Source organism: Anser cygnoides, chromosome 36, assembly GCF_040182565.1.
Source record: "Anser cygnoides isolate HZ-2024a breed goose chromosome 36, Taihu_goose_T2T_genome, whole genome shotgun sequence".
Taxonomy (NCBI): Eukaryota; Metazoa; Chordata; class Aves; order Anseriformes; family Anatidae; genus Anser; species Anser cygnoides.
In genome coordinates this window covers 1,501,026-1,520,257 of record NC_089908.1, presented here as the reverse complement: position 1 = coordinate 1,520,257, position 19,232 = coordinate 1,501,026, and the positions used below count along the sequence as shown (strand labels likewise).

The window sequence follows — 19,232 nt, the reverse complement described above, 5'->3', positions numbered from 1 at the left end:
TCTGCATCTGTGTTTTTTGGCCTTGGTGTGTCAGGAGTGCGTTCTGAAATAATCTTACTGATGTTCTCACTGCTGTCCTGCACAAGTCTGGTGCTCTGAAATTATACGATACTGGTTTCTTATCAGTCAGCCACCAAGAAATTATCAGCTGAGAAAGGCTTAAAGCTGAGCATATAAACTAATGCTTTAGAGGATGGAGAGGAATAGGTATGCTGTTAACTGCATTTTCAGGAATTCTTATTTTGGTTCAGTTTCTCTACAGTTTCCATGCTTTTTTCCTTCCTTCTTTTCTCTTTTCTCCTTTTTTTTTTTTTTAATCCGTGTCTGCTCATAGAGGAAAAAAAAATCTTTGGAAACCAAAACTTTTGTTTCGTTCAATGAATGACCCATGTGTTCTCTTCCATTTCTTAACTTTTAAAACTCTAGGACATTTAACCCTGCAGACTATACAGAGTCTTCTGCCACTGATGGCTTTGGGACAAAATCAGAGATTTGGGAGACTGGTCAGAATGATGCAGATGATGGAACTGGTAAGATGCTTCCAGAAGTGGAAGGATTGGAATGAAGACCTGTAGCAAATGGCAGTTAAAATAACCGTTCTATTAGTATTCAGTTACCTTCTGAAAATGTGAATACATCTCACATGGCACAGGTAGTAGTTCATTTTTATAGCTTAACTACTGCTGAATTGCAGAGCGCATGCTGTAGCCCAAGTGACTCTCCGGTTAAATTGAGGGGAAGGCAATTTGCAATTTTTTTGTTTTAGTACTAACAATCCCTTGAAAGTCAAAGGGTTATTGGAAGAGTTATTGGAAGAACCTTGTATGTAGAGAATTGTTTAGATATCTTAAGTGCTGCTTAAGATTTCACCTAATTGTAGTTAAGATTGCAAGTACCACTGAAAATGATTGGTTCACAGGCATTGAGTAGTAGGATCTGAATACGTAAGTAGAAAAAGAAAAAGGAAAATCTGTTGATAAATATAAATCCACTTTGTGACACTGCGATGACTGTGGAAGCTCTACTTATACAACACATGAACTTGAGCATGTGAGTTTCTGGGATGGAGGAGAGTTCCAAGATCTGGCGCCTTTGAAGAGAATTATTAACTAAAACCTGAGTAGGCACTTGAATGGAAGCCAGAAGAGCAGTCTGCCTCTCTGAAGACAGAGGCAGCTGTATGTTTCTACATGGAGTTTCAAGTATGAAGCGTGCACTCCTGGCTAAAGGCAAGAGACAAGACGGTCTGGAAAGGAACCACTTCACAGTCATTTCATGGTGATTCAGAAATGAAGAATGTGACGTGCTTGTCTGTGACTTGGAAAAACAAGATTGTTGCTTCTCGTAGTCTGTGGCAGGAGATGAAGACCAAGGGAAGCCTGTGCCATGATGGAGAAATTCATGTATGTTATATTTCACGCCTGGAAACCACTGACTGATAGGAGAGACTTCTTGTTTTTAAAACCCCAGTAAAGAGTGACTCTTATGATCTTTTCATTGCTGAAGCTAGCTGAGATGATTTTTTTCACAACCTCCATGTCAAGTGTGGAAGGAAAAGACTGATACTGGAGGCCAGTGTGTGCTTCGTAGAGCACTGCAGTGAGCCTCTTGAGGTGCAGCTTTTTAAACTTCATAAAAGCCATTTTTCACTTAACCGGAGAAGGCAGTAACAGGCTCAGAGTTTAGGTGGTCTTACTAGGCAGCTGTCTTGTCACTTGAGAGCTACTACTGCCTAGCAATCCAGTGTGGGAGAGTGGCACTGAGGACACTAATGGTCATTGGAAGGGGAGCTCTTTTTGCCAAATACGGCATCTTTCCAGGGAATTGCATTTTAAGTGATGTGGTGGTGTAGCATGCCTTTTACTTTCACTCATGTTAGTTTTTCAAATAAGTTTATCAGGTAAGGAGTTAGAAGGGCAGCTAATGACTTGAAAATACCCTTAAGAATACTGATGCTGATGTTTGCTGTATGGTAGCAGAGGACAAGATATGTTGTCACAAGTATAACAGAAGCAATAAGGTTGACTGACTGAAGATATTCAAGAAAGGCATGAGGAGGCTGGAACAGAGGTAGAAAATTCCCTGGTTATTTATTAATGATCACAGTTAGGAGGCTGTGGTTTATAAACAACTTTGGCTTGTGCTCTGCTTCCCAAGTGAGCCTGAATGGTGGTGACCCTCCCTGCGAGCTGTGTAGCCTTTGTATGCCACCTCCTTGCAACCTGTTCCTCTTGTGGGCATCTCCTCAGTCTTCAGAAATGGAAGAATTCTGCCCAGGAGTAAGGGTGGGTGTGGCTGAACAGATCCCTAGGAGAGAGTGAATGTGTCTACATGAGGGGTTTGCTGCAAAGGAAATCAGTGGAAATTGAAAGCATACCAGCCTGTGTGTGTGTGCAACTTGTTTTTTGATGCCATGTCCATTTTTGCTGTTAGGCCCTATGCATGTCAGTGAGAACTGCATTGGATTTCAGTGAAGCAACTTAAGGCATGTATGGGATGTTGGGGAGTGTGAGGAGAGGTTTGCTTGGCCTAGTTGGCTCTTAGGTGTATGAGTGTGGGGTTTCCTGCGATATAGGGGTGTTTGTCAATGTAGGGAATTTCCTGTGTAATAATTCGGTGAGTGGAAACTTAAAGTAGATGACCATGAATGTTCTTTATGGATGCTAAGTAACTTTCTGCTGCTAATTTTCCTTTACTTTCAGTGAGTGCAAAGGCACCATAACTGACAAAACAAAGTCAAAATGCCTGTGTATATGTATCAGTATAGGGAGAAAATTTTATTTTGCGGTGTTTCTTCTTTAGACAAGTGCTAGTCTCATATCTTTTCATCCACAATGAAAGAAACAAAATTAACGCATTCTTGTTATGTGGAGGATTAGTGTCTTTTGTTTGCAATTTCATTAAAAAGGAGATAGTGGGCAACTACCTGGAGAAGCTAAGCCAGTTTTGCATATTAAAATGTTTTCTGAAGACAGAACTCCACAGAGAACTTAAATTTGGAGGATGAGTATTTACAAAGTATTTCCTCTTTAAGCCAGTGCTGGGAAAGGATTAACTTAAAATTTTTCAGTTAAAAACAAACACATTATTTCTTTCCAAAATGTTGTTGCTTCCATGTGTGTAATTGTATTCCAAATAATTCAGCATCCTAGTTCTTATAGAAGTAATGTTCTACAGAAAGGTAAAGGGAAGGGACAGGTGGAAGGAAACAATGACCAAGTCTTATCCGAAAGGGATTATACTTGAACAATTCAATTGATGCTTTCTTAGAGGCATGCTGAGTTTTCATTCTCTTACTTTTTTTTTGTGTAATGCCCAAGGCAATGGGAGATCCAGAACAACAAATTGCACCAGTTCTTAAGAAAATAAATGAGGATGGAGGTGCTCACCTTTCAAAGTAGACTATAAAAATGGATATTGTATTCTGGTAATTTACTGTTACCTTGACTTTGATAGTGTTTCATAAATTTCACAGAAAAACTTTATTCATATCATCTTGGTTATGAGCAGCCTGCAATGACTCTGAAACTGAAGAATGACAACCAAGAAAGAAAAAAAATAACTTACAGTGTATCCGTCAAGGGGGAAGAAGGGAATTGGGTAGCTTGGAAGTTGCAAGGAAGCTGTTTTGTTTTTTTTCAGGACTGCTGTAGGATTCAGAAGGAACACTTAAAGAAATCATTCAGATCTTTCGAAGATGTAACCAAGAAGAAAAGGATTAATATATTATACTTATTAATACAGAAGTTTGAGATAGACCAAAATAAAATAATTTGGGGGAAAATACATATGGCTGAATAAAAAAAGGGGAGGGGGAAGTGACAGGAAGTGAGAAATTGTAGGAAAATAGTTGAAGCTGTACCATAACCATATGTTATACTTTTTATTGGCTTGATGACTTTCTGAAACTGAACTTTTTGCAGAAGAAAACATGAAACAGTCAGAGATGGGAGTGTATGTTGAAGCTGATAGACAAGGATCCTTGAAAACACAAAGCATAATTTCAGTGGAAAACAGAACTGTTAAACAGTAATACTTCGCAAGGCATGGGGTAAAGGTTGGGAAGAGGATTTATGGAGCTACAATAATACCAAGGTGGATTATGGACAAAAAGGAAATTGTTAGACTTGTGGCAAGATCAGACTTAGAAGCCTGTCAATACCAGGAAGCTGTTAGCAATGGGGATTTAATTCAGAGAAGAGCAATAAAACACCTGATGTTGGAAGGATTGATTTTTGGAAGGCAGTGTGTTAATAAGTGACAATGATGAACTTAGCCTGGGTCAGCTAATTAAAGGGTAAAGGGTTGCATTCAGTGTTTGAAAGGAGTGAATGCACAGAAGTGTAGTCATGAGTAGAAGCAACAGATAAATGTTTACATGGAGTGTTAGGAAAATGTTCCAGTGTTATTCCAAACAGCTCCAGTCTCCAGAAGCTGTGGTGAGAAACGCAAGGGGCTCAGGTGTGCTTTGCCAAGGCTTTTCTTTCTTTGTTTTACCAGATTCTGAGCTCCGTTGGGGAGCTCTGGCACCAGCGCACGGTGTGTCTGCTGCAGAGATCACAGAACCATAGAATTGAAGGGGTTGGAAGGGACCTCAAGAGATCATCGGGTCCAACCCCCCTGCCAAAGCAGGTTCCTTAGAGCAGGCTGCCCAGGTAGGCGTCCAGACGGGCCTTGAATATCTCCAGAGAGGGAGACTCCACAACCTCCCTGGGCAGCCTGTTCCAGTGCTCCGTCACCCTCACTGTGAAGAAGTTCTTTCTCATGTTGGTGCGGAACTTCCTGTGCTCCATCTTGTGGCCATTACCCCTTGTCCTGTCCCCACAAACCACTGAAAAGAGGTTGGCCAAATCCCTCTGTCTCCCACACCTCAGGTATTTATACACATTGATGAGATCCCCTCTCAGTCTTCTTTTCTCCAGGCTGAACAGACCCAGGTCTCTCAGCCTTTCCTCATAGGGAAGATGCTCCAGGCCCTGTATCATCTTTGTGGCCCTCCGCTGGACTCTTTCCAGGAGATCCCTGTCTTTTTTGTACCGGGGAGCCCAGAACTGGACACAGTACTCCAGGTGAGGCCTGACCAGGGCAGAGTAGAGGGGGAGGATCACCTCCCTTGACCTGCTGGCCATGCTCCTTTTAATGCACGCCAGGATCCTGTTGGCCGCCTTGGCCATGAGGGCACAATGCTGGCTCATGGCCAACCTGTCGTCCACCAGGACCCCCAGGTCCTTCTCCTCAGAGCTCCTCTCCAGCAGGTCGTCCCCCAGCCTGTACTGATACGTCCGGTTGTTCCTTCCCAGGTGCAGGACTCTACGCTTGCTCTTATTAAACCTCATTTGGTTTCTTCCTGCCCATCTCTCCAGCCCGCCCAGGTCTCGCTGAATGGCAGCACAGCCTTCTGGCGTGTCAGCCACTCCTCCCAGCTTTGTGTCATCGGCGTACTTGCTGAGGGCAGACACTATTCCCTCATCAAGGTCGTCGATGAAGATGTTGAACAAGAGTGGACCCAGCACCGACCCCTGGGGAACGCCGCTAGTCACAGGTCTCCAGCCGGACTCTGTGCTGCTGATCACCACCCTCTGAGCTCGGCCAGTCAGCCAGTTCTCAACCCACCTTACTGTCCACTCCTCTATCCCACACTTTCTCAGCTTTGCTAGCAGGATGTCATGGGAGACAGTATCGAAAGCCTTGCTAAAGTCAAGGTAGATGACACCCAGTGCTCTCCCCCCATCTACCCAGCTGGTGATGCCATCAGAGAAGACAACGAGGTTGGTCGAGCACGACTTCCCCTTGGTGAATACATGCTGACTACTCCTCATAACATTCTTCTCTTCCAATTGCTTGGAGATGGCATCCAGAACAAGCTGTTCCAACACCTTTCCAGGGACAGAGGTGAGACTGACTGGCCTGTAGTTTCCTGGATCATCCATCTTGCCCTTCTTGAAGACCGGAGTGACATTGGCTATCCTCCAGTCTTCAGGCACCTCTCCTGTTCTCCGGGACCTTTCAAAGATGATAGAGAGCAGTTCAGCAATCACCTCTGCCAACTCCCTTACCACACGTGGATGCATCCCATCGGGACCCATGGATTTGTGTGCGTTGAGCCCACTCAGACGCTCCCGAACCACTCTCTCGTCAAACAGGGGGGAGCCCTCCATTTCCCAGACCCTTTCTCCTCCCGCCAGGGTCAAGGAGTCCCGGGGGGGAGTCCTTGAAGCAAAGACTGAAGCAAAGAAAGCATTCAGTATCTCCGCCTTCTCGGCATCTCCTGTTACCAGGACACCCCCCTCGTTCAGCAGGGGACCCACATTATCCCTAGTCTTCCTTTTACTGTTTACATACTTAAAAAACCCCTTCTTATTATCCTTTATCTCTTTTGCAAGCCTCATCTCTAGGTGGGCTTTAGCGTTCCTCATTGCGTCCCTGCAGGCCCTGACAACACTTCTATACTCCTCCCAAGAGGACAGGCCCTTTTTCCACATTTCATAGACCTTCCTCTTCCTTTCGATCTTGTCGATGAGCTCCTTGCTCATCCACGCAGGTTTCCTGCCCCCCTTCCCCGATTTCCTACTCTTAGGGATGCACCGATCCTGAGCTTGGAAGAAGTGCTGTTTAAATGTAGCCCAGCTCTCACAAGCACCCCTGCCTTCTAGCAACCTAGCCCATGAGATACTCCCAGGCAGGTCTCGGAAGAGGTCGAAGTTGGCTCTCCGAAAGTCCAGGGTAGCAATCCTGCTTTTAGCCTTACTTCTTCCACCAAGTTCCATCTTGAACTCCACCATCTCATGGTTGCTGCATCCCAAGCTGCCCCCAACCCTAACAAGCCCATCCCTGTTGGTAAGAAATGGGCCTTGCTCTGGGCAATGTGAGATAAATCTAGGCAGGGCAAATATGGGGATGAATTTCTTTAAAGAAGAAATATCAGAGGAAGAGATTGTGTGCTGGTCAGAAGAGGGGAAAGGAAAACTCTCTGAAAAGTCCTGTTCATGACGCTTTGCCTCCTTTCCAGAATTTCTGTGGAAATGGGTGGGTTAGGCTATAAATTCGAGGTATTGTAATTTTGGTGTGCTTTCATATGATCTGTAGTTATTTTTCAAGTGCTTGATATTTCACAATAAGAAAGATTCCCCTAGTTAGGGGCTGTGGTAAAAACAAGAGCAAGATGTTTCAGGCAATGTTATATTGCTCCACGGAGCCAACCCAGAGTGGATGTTACCTTGCTCAGGACTTGCCAAATAATTTTGGATTCCAAGGTATAAAATCCCTCCCTTCTCGCCCTGTGTGTATCTCTCTGTGGTTGGCCTAGATCACTAGATTAGTGCCATTCAGCCCTGCTCTGGCTTGGCTGCTGCTTTCTAAAAGAGTACGGAAGGCAGCACTAATTTAGTGATCCTGTCAGTACAACTGGGATTTGGTGCTGTCTTTAGGGGGCTTTTGTTTCTGATGTGTCTCGAGGGGGTTTCTGGTTCAGCAAAAGGATGGGATTCCAGTCGTAGTTCTTTTGCTTTTGTGCTTGATCAAAGGTGATGGTACCAGGAACTTCAAATGCTGGCATTTTCTTGGCTTGTGGTTTTGTAGTTCAGATGGCAGCTCAGGTTGTTGCTGGGTTACCCTTCCCTGTGCTTATGCTGGTGGGCAAGGCCTGCAGTCCTTTTGCTCTTGCATGTCTGGGTCTGCTGTTTCCTAGGCAAGGGATCAGGTTTTTAAATCTGTAGGGTCGTTTCCTGGAGTTTTACCTTTGCTGCATGCTATGGACTGGGTGCTGTGCTCTGGTGTTTGCCAAATTGTGCTGCAAGTGATGGGAAGAAATGTTTTGCAGCTACGGTGGAAGCTTATTGACTCTTCTGCTGCCATGATATCAATTATCTATGTTTTAAGATCAAATCCTTCTGGGAGGAGAAGGGATTTGGGTCCCTCTGCCCTGAGGAGAGGGTTAACAGGTTGGAAAGGAGCCTCCAGAAGCATAGCTTGGGTCTTGAGTTTGAGTACGTTGAAAGTTGGATTACGGATGTCAGAGCAGGTGTTTTAGTTGTATGAATTTTTTACGGAGCTGGGAGATCCCGTGGAGGGGCTAAGCAACCCCTCCCTGTCATGGGGGTGGGTATAGGAGGAAGTTCTTGATAATGTTTGATATTAATCACTGGTTGCAGACATGCCTTTGTGTAAATTATGTCTGGTACCACAGTGGCTAAGAAACTCCTGAAATCATAGACCAAAGCTAAAAAAACACTTCTCAGAAGCTCAAATCTGCAGACCAATTTCCTAGGGTTGCCCTTGTTTCTAAGCCACCATCTCCTCACGTTGTTTTACTAATAATCAAAACAGAATTGCTTATAATGCAGAAGGGTTGAAATACGACGTATTTTTAGCTGGTAACTGTTTTCTTTCCTTCCCCAAATTGTAATAGGAGCATGGAAAAATTCAATAGAAGAATGGACAGCAGAAGACTGGAACGAAGATGTAAGTGTCCCTTCCTAGATAGACAGCGTTCATTATTTACCTTTTTCAGTCTTTACATTGTTTTCAAAACCTCAGTGCTCTAATTCTTTCTTGTATGTATGCAGTGATGTTTCTTGCTGTAATTCCCATTTAAGAGCATATATTTAGAAAAGCTTAATTTTAAATCCAATTGAATTAAGAAATATCTTTATTTTGCTGGGTGGCCTATATATGGATAATAAAATGTTAAGTTTTGTCCCAAATTAAGTATTAGTGAATTATAGTTCTTTACTGCTTAATGATGGTGTGGTATCTGCATACTTCCCCCTAATATTATGTAGGGATGTCAAGCCATATTATCACTAGATTTTATGTTGAAGTGCTGAAGCTTACTATCAAGTTTAGACCCATCATTGATGCTTTTTGCTTGAAATGTGCATAATTATTCCAGTCAGTCCTCTTCATATTGAGAATATTAAAAGAGGAGCTAGTAGTGTGCTGAAGATGACACTTAATTGCTTCATTCCTGTTGCTTCATCATGATGTGTTGTCTAAAGTACTGGAACAATCTTTTTTCTTTATCAGGCAAGAGACACGTCTTCATGTCTGCAAAATATTTGACATATTTATTGTTTATTTGTGATTTTAAGTTTTCAGTATCATAATAAAGATTAAGCAGTTCAGAAAACAAATGAGATAGCAAGAAATAGGGAGAGAAAACCTTAGTGTTTAAGAAGTTTTTCATTTTTATAGAAACATCTATCATCTCAAGATTAGTTTTTGAAGAGTAAGCTTGTTTCAGAAGCCATCCCTTTTGCTTCCTGTAGGGAGGCACGTTGGTGTTATCCTCAGGGATGTGTTAATAGGTCACGTAACAGATACAAAACTGTCCTTACCCAATAAGGAGGCCATGTCTTTTGAGAAAATTAAAAGAACTCTAAAATATGACCTAGTCCTAGGTTCTCTGTATTGGTTACTGCCATCAAATGCTGCTTTTTTGTTTGTTTCTATAAAGCCGTCCTCTGTTTCTGCAGTAGATGCTAGAGGAAAGCTAAGGATAGTGAAAATGTCTGGCCTTGTTTCTCTACTCTGTTTAGGACTGGTACGACCTCTAGCCTGTTGTTAATTTTCATTAATTATGGAAAGCTGGAAGAATCCCTGTAACCTAGGAGAAAGTTATTCATGTGTTGATGCTCAGAAAGAATGAAATGGAAAACTGCAGGCAAATTAGCCCAGAATGTGCCTGGAGAAAAATAAAGGGAAAATTGATTAATCTGAGTCAAAAAAGAAAAAAGGGAAGTACAGGATACAGTTTGTGCAATTCAGTGTTGCTTTATGGAAAATAAGTCCAAATAACTTTTAATTTACTTAAAGACCAAGATTATGTTTAAGTGTGAAGATAAAGTATGTCCATGTAAGAGATTTCATTTTATATCTTTTGTTGTCTTTTAAAAATAATTTCATGATACCAAAAACCACACTAAGTAGATTGTGATCTGTCTTGTAAATTTTGGTAAATAGCCTTTTGCAGGAGGATCCTTACTGAACGTGGGTACTTCTGAGAGGGCTACAAAGCAATCCATTCCTAGGCCAGATGCAATCTAGTGTCTTTATCAATGCTTTGGAAGTAAAAAATAAAATCACTGCTGAATAAAATGTTTGGGAAACCGAAAAATTATTGGGTAATAAAAGTAAACCAGTCATGCAGAGAAATCTTGATCGCTGCTAGATATGACTTGTTCAGATGAAAAATGTTTTAATATAACCAAATGCTACCCCTCAGCCTTTTTTTTCCTTAAATAGGAATAAAGAATGCAAGGCGTATCTCCAGAACAAGGGACTGTTTTCTGGAAAGCAGCAACTGAAAATATTTTAGTGTTTTAATGCATGATGCAAAAAGAGCAGCTCAGCATGGTTTCCTAAAGGGCTGATGCTGTGGCAAAAAAAAAAAAAAAAAAAGGTACTATAGTCTTTTTGCCTGTAGGCAAATAACTTTTTGACTGGGGAAAATAGTTGAAAAGTATTAACTGATAGAAGAGGTGCTAGAGTGAGATTTTCAATTTCTTTGGCATAGTTTACTGAATATGAAAAGGGCTGCTGGATTAGCATATGCGTTCAGTTCCTAATCTAGCAGAAAGGCATAATATGAACCTGTGTCTGGAAAATGGAGCCACGCATTTAAATGTGTAATTAAACAAGTCTAGCAGTGTGACTAATGATTGAAATGATCAAGGAAGCTGATGTATATGCTGTCTGCTGATAAAGACCAGGTGCTTTTCTGAAGAATACTTGTGTTTAAATTTTTGTTCTTTAGTCAGATATGTTGCAAGGTCAGTATTTGAACAGGTGAGTGAAATTTAATGTTGCTTGATCTGAGTAGGATTAGATTTTTGTGATCTGATAGTCCTGTCTGGTATTTATCTTTGATGAAGTAATGAGTACAGTAGGTTGTCAGCGTGATGTTTAATAGGGTGGAAACTATTTGCAGTGAAAATAGGAGGCCGTATTTTTTTGAAGGGACATTTAGAACACGGACAGTGAAGGACCAGACAAATTTTGAGGTACCGTAAATGCTCAAATATATTTTCCTGTTCCCTTGCACATTAACTGGCTATAGGAGGAGCTAACTAGTTGTTAAATGTGTTATCTGCTTGGTGATTGGAGAACAATTTTATAATAAGAACAAGGACTGAAAAGCACAGGCATTTATTTCACTGCAGATGGAGGAAATACCCCTGTGAAGCTGCCACATGCAAATGGTTTGTGACTGTTCATTTGGTTCTGGGAAATTGCCAGTGCCTCAGTGAAAAATTTGCGAATGTGGTATATGGTGAGCATAAATGACTTTGTCAGAAGACGGTAATGCTACCTCTAAGAAATACTAAATACATCTGTGTAACCAAATAAGCTTGTTAGCTGCTGCACAAAGTATGTGTTTGGATAAATGCCATTATTCCCCAGACTTTAGAATTAGTTGCTTGATTTAAGTTTGTGGCAGTTTGCTGGGACAGGGTGCAAGTGTAAATTTAAATGTAGCAGAGCTGGTAGCTGAAGACTTGGGAATTATTTTGCATGCTGGTTTACTTGAGGAGACTGTTTCCTCTCTCATACTTGGAGCATACTTTTAGGCTGTCACAAACGTCCTCGGGCTTCTCGATTTGCTTAGTTTTCAGGATTCATCAGTGGTTTTGCCACAGTTGGTCTTATCCTGTGTTGTGTGGGCAGAAGAAACTGTTGACATTACAAAGAACTTAATATTTAACCAAGGGATTGCAGATCAGAGCTGCCGCTCTGCTATTAGTTGACCTCCTTATGCTGTATAATGCAGGAATCTCATAATGCTACAAAAAAGTACAGTACAAGGTGTTCTAAAATAACACGTGCAGTTGAGAAAGGGCTGAACAATAAAGGAAGAGACTTTTTAATCACGTAATGAGTTGATTCCTTGTAAGCTTTGATCAGTCCATTGAGTTGCTTGCAGCATGATGCACAGGACAGAGCTGAGAAGTGTTCCAAAAAGATGGGATTAAAATACTTTGTCTTGGCAGCAATGGAAGGGAGGGAAATGGAGGAACTGTGGTGAGTTTCAGTTTTTCATGACCCACTATGGTGTAAGTAAGGGAGTTGTAGCAGTGTATGAGAAAAAAATGAACTTTGCCTCGGAGTGGGAGCTATCACTTCCCACTCAGCTCCAGACAGCTTAAATCAGCAGCGATTCACAGAAGCCCAATAAGTTGAACACATGCATGGATGGATGTGTGTGTTCAGCAGAGCTGCCCATGGGATGGCAGGTGAAATTGGCTGGTATCCGTGATGTGGTTTTAAACTGGGCCGCTAGCAGCGTATGCAATTAAAAAGGCGTAATTTCCTGCAAGAGCTGTAGTCAGATGTCCCATTCTAAAGGGATCCTTTGTAACTGTTCAAGTAAAGAATAACCGAGCTATTCAGAATGCAAAGTTACACCACAGTAGTAAAATTGGCAGAAAATCACCCTTAATTTAAAATATGACCATTATATGTGTATTTTTTATCTTGTTGAACCCAACCTGTATTGGCTTAAAACCTATTCTGGTTATAAGTATTCCGGTCAACAGAAGCAAATTAGCCCTACAAAGTTGTAGCTGTGTAGCTATTTTTAAAAGGAAAGCTATAAAAAATAATCACCCCCTTTGCCCTCCCCACTCCCCAAACCAACCAGCCAGCCCCCCTCTCCTTTTCCTCCTATGTGTGCAAGTATCTATTGTAACAGAATGGTGTAAACACTACAGGCTTCTGCTGTGGATGGACTGACTGGTTGTACTAGTACAAACATCTACATGCCTCTTCCTTTATTATTGTTTTCAAACTCATGCTTGCAGAGCAAAGAGTTTAGGATGTTATTGCTTTCCCTAGCAAAAATGCCAAGAAGGAACCTTGAATGCTAGTTCCTGGTGTACACCTGGGTGCAAACCTGCCTCTGCTGGTGGCATGAGCTGACATGTAAAACAAAGGGAGAGGTGAAGTGAGTAAAGGGGAACAGTGAGTGCCTTAGACTTCTGCAGCGGGATTTATTGGAGCTGCTCTATGGCATCCTAAATTGTGTCCACAAAAGTTATCTTTATGCTGATAATATACTGTCACATTAATTAGTTTCTACTGGAATATTTTTCAGTTATTATTGCCCAAACTAGCGTAGGTACTGTGGTATATCATTCTGTGTGTTCAGTAGATCAAATTTCCAAGCACTAATTAAATCGGTACTTGATTCTGTGGTAAAGACTTTGCTGAAGTTTCACTATGTTTTTTTGTCTTTTTAAGCACAGCTGCAGCGTAACTGGTTGTAGAAGTAGTTTGGCATTTACGTTTATCTGGCAGTACGTGACCAAGATGGAACTTCTTCAGATATTGCAGCAGTGAGGTGCAAGAACATTTGTATGAATACTTTTTTTCTTTTTCAGCTTTCTGAAACAAAAGTCTTTACTGCTTCCTCTGTTCCAGCTGAGAATCATGTGACTCCTGGGCAAAGGTAAGCTCTTCCCCATTTCCCCTATATCTTAAAAAGCTTCTGCTGGTGAAGCAATGTTATCTTGCACATATTAAAGCAGATGTTGGATGAAACATGAGGATGGCCCTGGTCAGAGATTGGCTTTTACAGTTTTGAAAGCAGCTTAACCTTGCTTGCAAATAGTTTGTTCTGTGGGTTCCTGTATTACCTATAATCCTGGTTTTGGACTATGGATGTGTAGCCAAACTTACCAAATCCATGAGGATAATACTGAGAAGACTGTCTTCTGCACAAAGACTAGTTACAGGCAAGAATGAAGATAGCTGGGAAGTTTTGTGCTGTTGAAAAGGAGGCACTGGCTTTGTCCAGGAAACAGAAATCCTGCCCCGAGGAGTCAAAAAGTGCTCAGAACGCAGCATTTGACAAATATGTTAACAGAAAAGCTTGCATTAGCAAGAAGCTGAAATTGCTGATAAGCATCATGATTACTTGCCTTTACTCATGATTGGGAGATCAGAGTGTGAAAAATACAGCAGTTGCAGCCTTGCTGTGGTTGCCTTCATCTTCACCAAGTGCCTGGCAGGTGGTGGTACAGATCTGTCGCCTGCATTAGTTAACATTTCCTCAGGTCAGAGAAGAGCATGTCAGCAGTCAGATACCATGAGATCTGAAAACTAGATGGCCTAACGGTCCCAAATATCCTGGTACAGCTGTACTGCTGAACTCCACACTGCAGCAAAACTTTCCATGTAACATGGTTATAACCTGGAGGAGGCATGGTGTCAGTTCTTCTGGAACTCATATTCCTTTGCTTCTTAAACATGATATGCTAAGACATTCGTTGCTCTGATGTAAATATTCTTCCAGTGGATGCCCCCCAAATTATGTTAGAAAATATTTTAGTTCATCACATTAAGTTCTGGTAATTTTTTACTTGCCAGAAGAAAAGTTTGGGCATTAAGAAATCTAGTGATGAAAGCACTGGGAGCAACTCTTCAGCCCAAGCCTGCAGTGTGTTTAGGAAAACTTCTCCAAAAATTCTGGTATCTTATATTGTCTGAATGCTTTATTTCCTTGCATAAACCTCTGCTAGATATTAACAAGCCATGTTAAGTGTAAGAAAGCATGTTTCTCATTCTGCTTAGGTATTTGTGGTAGTGTAATTTTGGATATGTGGCTGCTGTCTGAGAAACATTTATTTCTGCTGTTCTTAGGACTTCCATGTCACCACATGTTCACTCGCTTGCTGTATTTGTGACTTGATTCTTGACTGTCGTCAAACCCATCGTGTACAGAGGGTAGAACTTTGATCCCTGCCTGTTTTTAGAGGGATAGTGTGATGTACAATGTGGATAATTGAGATATATATAATAGGCTAGCAGGTAGGATCCACTCAAATGTGACGTATCTTTTATAACTTGTCTTCAGTTACTTGATTATAGTGATCATATAGGTTATTTATGTGATATGTGATGTTACAAAAGTTGATCTTTTCAGAAAGAGTGCAAAGATGATTTTGATTGTAACTGTAGTGGAAGGTGTCAGCTAGCAGGATTTTTCTTCCTCTATTCTTCCTCTTTGTGTATAGAGTTTCTGTGGCAGACAAGCAATATTCTTAAAAGCTATTGATCAGTATTAGTTCTATTGCTGGTGTGGCAGCTTTATCTAATATTGTTACTGCTTTCTTCAGTTTCAGCACAGCCAAATCATCATGTTTATTCTAGCCAAACTTTACTTTTCTTACAGCGTTGATTTGGTAACATTGCTTCAAAAGCCTGTGACTTCCACTCAAGAGACAGAAGGCAACTCATTTGAGACTCCCCAGCAGCAGACCTTTGGCCAAGCCCTAGTCTTCACAAATTCTCAGCACAGCACCCAGATGGCATCAGGAACTGGCAGTTCCAGTGCTGTAAATTCCTATTCTCCTCAGAGTCTGGTAAAATTATCTTATTCTTTGAGTGCTCTTCATGAAGAAATACTTCACGTTAAACAGCTTTTCCAGTACTGGTCATTTCATGAAATGTTTCAGTATTAGTAAAATTTGTGTCCCAAATGCTGAAGAAATGGGATTAAGAATAGCCTCTCTCACACATACACAAAAACCTTTTTTTCTGTTGTTGTTGTTTTTTTTTTTTCCTAGGCAATTGTTTCTTGGTTTACATGAAGTTACTTGTATTAATTTTTGCATGGGGAGCAGGTGTGTTTACTGCATGCTGATTTAGGATTGAATCATTTGTTTGTGGTGAAGAGTTCTATGCCAGAAAACTATGTGACATTTCTAAGCACGTATCTAACTGCTTTTTGTGGAAACATGACTGTTTCTGAGTTTTCTGGAGTGATGAAAAAGGCTTCCCTTGTTTAATGATTATGAGAGTTAAAATTGGGCACTTGTATTCTTTGAAAATCTGTTCAGCTATTAGTAATTAAATGTTTTTGGGATGTGTGGATTCAAGAAAATCACTGTTGCAATCAGTGGTAAAAGTTTATTAGTGATAACAAGATGATCTGGCAATATGCTACATCTGAATTTTTCATTTGTCATTTATTAGTAATCTAGGGCTGAAGAGGTTTCAGTTGTTGCCAAATAGCAGCTGTAGGCACCGATCTTATGATTATTTTCAAGTGATTTATTAAGTCTTTATTCTTCTGTTCCTTTTTTTCTCCTTGTCTTTTGGTAGTCTGCAGTTCTTTTTTCTGGCTTTGGAGAACTTGGATCCTCTAAAGTGGCAAACTGTACTGGATCCCAAATCTTGGACCAATTGGAATCTCCAGGTTTGGGTCAATTTACCTCTCAACAAAACAATAGCAGCTCTACCACCACTATTACAAGTACTACATCGTCTTGGGGTCTAAAACCATCCATTACTCAGTCTTCAGTCCTTAATCAGTTTGGTAAGTGCTTTCACATAATCTCTCTCTCTATTAGTCTGTAAAATTTCTTAATGCGAATGACAGTTTAAAATGGCCTCGATGAAAGGCTTTTTAAAATGTAATTCTAATAATAAAATTGGTTGCAAGGTTTAAGTTAAGCTTATTTGCTGGTAATAGGTATTACAAATATATCACAAACTAAGTTGTGATGGGCTTAAGCCTATCCATAGAGTCTTTAGAAGTTGTTGAGCCTTCACGTAGTGACATCTTTGATTTGGTGTGCCTGTCTATTTAAGTGGAACTTTGATGTGACTTCATTCTCTGCAAATCCTGGAGAAGAAGTATTTTAGTCTTTGTGCCTATGCTGCTTCTAGCTGAATATAAGGTTGTACCATATTTTTTCTCCCATTTTTTCCTCTTATAACTATTACATGAGTTTTGAATGAGTACTACATAATTTCTTCATGAAGTACATCATATCTCCTTGTGTGAGGTCTGCATGTGCTCAGAATGATGCAGATTACTCATTTTGTCTGTTTGTAATTGGATGGCTTTCTCATTTAATTAAGTACAATTGACAGGAACAGCGGTGAACATGATAGGAAGCTGTTCTTTTCAGTTCAGTTTGTAGCCGTGTTCTCAGTGTAAAGAATGGTAGTTCTTGTATCTCTCTCTTGTATGTGTGTGTTTCCAAATAGATAAGCAGCCAATTTGATAGCAGTTGTAATCTTTTACATGCAGTAATTCTGAAAAAATGTTTATATGCATTTCGAGTTGCTTTCTAATGCAATTTGCCAACTGAATAAAAAACCCCTTCAGATTGCAAGTGATATGGACTTATGGTTGATGGCCAGTGCTCCAAGCTGTTGTTTGGCTTTCACATCTGAAAACTGGGGAAGAGAAAAACTTGGGGGAAAAAACTGTCTATGTCCAGTGTGTCCTGACTTTCAGCCAGATGGAGATGGTAGATGAATTCCTCCTTGTGTTGAAAATCTTTGCCTTTGTGGGGCAGGAAATCATAACTCCTAATACATCTAAATTGCAACTCCAAACACCTTGAAAGTTATCACAGTTTATTGGCGCAGTTAATTGCAGTGAAACTTGCCATCTTTGGCTAAAAAAATCCACGAGCTTGTTGATGCCTAATGTGTAATATGTGGTTATTATTTTTAAAGAAAGCTAAATAATGCTTGATGAAAAGTGTTCATTTAAGATAGGGAATATCAAATGTTGGCGTTGTTATTGCAATGGTAATATTCTATTTTAATGCTTTAGAGTTTAATGCTTTAATTTTTCTTTTTCCGACTGCTGACCAGACTTTAAATCCCAGCCTGAACCATCCCCAGTTCTGAGCCAGCTGACCCAGCGACAGCAGCAACAAATGCAGGCAGTCCCTGCTCCTCCTCCTAGGCTGGAGTCCTTCTCCTCCCAGGTGAAACTCCAAGAGCCATCCCCGGTAGACACCTCTACAGCTGTCAGCAAAATGTTACAGCTGCCCAGTATATCTATGGAGAACCAGGCAGTGACTGCCCATCAAACCCAGCAGAAACAGATAAAACCACCAAAAAGGAAGATAACTCCAGCATCCAAGGTGGGTAATTTGATGGCACCAAGTACTTAATCATTGCGTATAAGTTTCTAGGGAGAAGAGGGGCAAAGACCATCATATGTTTTCTGTTTATAGAGCAGGGAATTCTAAGCTGGATAGTTCTACAGTCCAAAATAGAATGATGTTGTCTTTTCCAAGCACATACCTGATTGTTCTGTGTGGAAAATGACTGATGCTGAGTGATTTTGGATTGACTTAACTGGCCGCAAATTGAATGTTGGATGAACGGGGGTGGGCATGGGTGATGGTTGCATATTGCAAAATACAATGGCTAACGCTTTCAGCCTCAGATTGGATCCAAGAATCTATAAATGAATTTCAGATTGCAATAATGGAATTAATTTGTGATGCAAACTGGGGCTTTGTGACAGATGTAGTTAAGAGGAAAGATTGAGGCAGTAGCTGAAGAAGTCTAGTTATGGGAGGAGAGTGTCAATCACTGGTACCTTTAATGCAGATAGTACACAGAAAGGAACTGTGGCTTGTTTTTCCCTTTTAAGATTCCTGCTTCTGCAGTGGAGATGCCTGGGTCAGCTGATGTGACAGGGTTAAATGTTCAGTTTGGAGCTCTTGAGTTTGGATCAGAGCCTGCACTCCCGGAATTTGGATCAACTTCAAGCAGTGAGAATACCAACAGTATTCTGTTGGCGACCAACAGTAGCTCGTACTCAAAATCTGTAAAGTACGTGTGAGTTCCCCTTGTGCCTTCTGAAATGTCCTCTCGAAGGGTCAAGTTTGTGTAAAATATGTCAAGGCACAGTTACTGTGTAATGGGAGAGGGAAATAGGGTGGCTTGTAAGGCTGTGTTTTCTGTGGATGGCATGTTAAAAGAAGTCTCTCTTCTAATTAAAATCAAAGCCTCTTGGACAGGTTGATTTGAAGCTGCAGATGACATGAATGGAAAGAACCTTAAAGCAAGCTACCTTTTGTAGAATTGCTTCCTCATGTTTGATTTTCCTGATTTTTAAATTTGCCAGAGGCTTTGTTCCTTACAACTTCAATTTTTCTGCTTTTGGTCCAGGATAGATGAACCTTGTACCATATATGCGTGTCAGTAGATTGGCACCAGATTGCAGATCTGATGCTCCTATAGAATGAGAAAAGCCAAGCTTTTCAGTCTGCAGAAGCTTTTACTGAAATGCTAAAATAGGTGATGATAAAGACAAATATGTCAATAACCCATTTTTCTTCCTTACTCTTTTAGCTTTCAGTAGAAAGCTTCCTGAAGTTTATTCAGAAACACTAGTAAAAATGAACTTCCACATTCATTTCATTTCTAGTTCTATAAATGATTTAAGCTGTTTAGAAAATAAAACTCCTGCATGTTTT

The 19,232-nt window shown here is 40.9% G+C and overlaps 1 protein-coding gene and 2 non-coding genes across 7 annotated transcripts in view; all 3 read left to right on the top strand.

Moving 5' to 3' along the window:
- LOC125179635 (ubiquitin-associated protein 2-like) overlaps window positions 1–19,232 on the top strand; it is a 127,887-nt gene that overhangs the window by 81,494 nt on the left and 27,161 nt on the right. For 3 of the 5 annotated variants that reach the window (XM_066986939.1, XM_066986938.1, XM_066986937.1), the window contains exons 8-14: window positions 427–530; window positions 8,408–8,460; window positions 13,377–13,444; window positions 15,170–15,359; window positions 16,102–16,315; window positions 17,611–17,885; window positions 18,404–18,585. In XM_066986939.1, coding sequence (XP_066843040.1) covers window positions 427–530; window positions 8,408–8,460; window positions 13,377–13,444; window positions 15,170–15,359; window positions 16,102–16,315; window positions 17,611–17,885; window positions 18,404–18,585 — 1,086 coding nt within the window. Of the gene's footprint in view, window positions 1–426; window positions 531–8,407; window positions 8,461–13,376; window positions 13,445–15,169; window positions 15,360–16,101; window positions 16,316–17,610; window positions 17,886–18,403; window positions 18,592–19,232 lie in introns of all 5 variants that reach the window. The other 2 variants (XM_066986935.1, XM_066986936.1) reach the window with 1 other exon arrangement.
- Window positions 15,679–15,759, top strand: LOC125181439 (small nucleolar RNA SNORD121A). Its single transcript, XR_007160384.1, has one exon. It is a non-coding gene; the product is annotated as a small nucleolar RNA SNORD121A (small nucleolar RNA).
- LOC125181438 (small nucleolar RNA SNORD121A) lies at window positions 18,010–18,094 on the top strand. Its single transcript, XR_007160383.1, has one exon. It is a non-coding gene; the product is annotated as a small nucleolar RNA SNORD121A (small nucleolar RNA).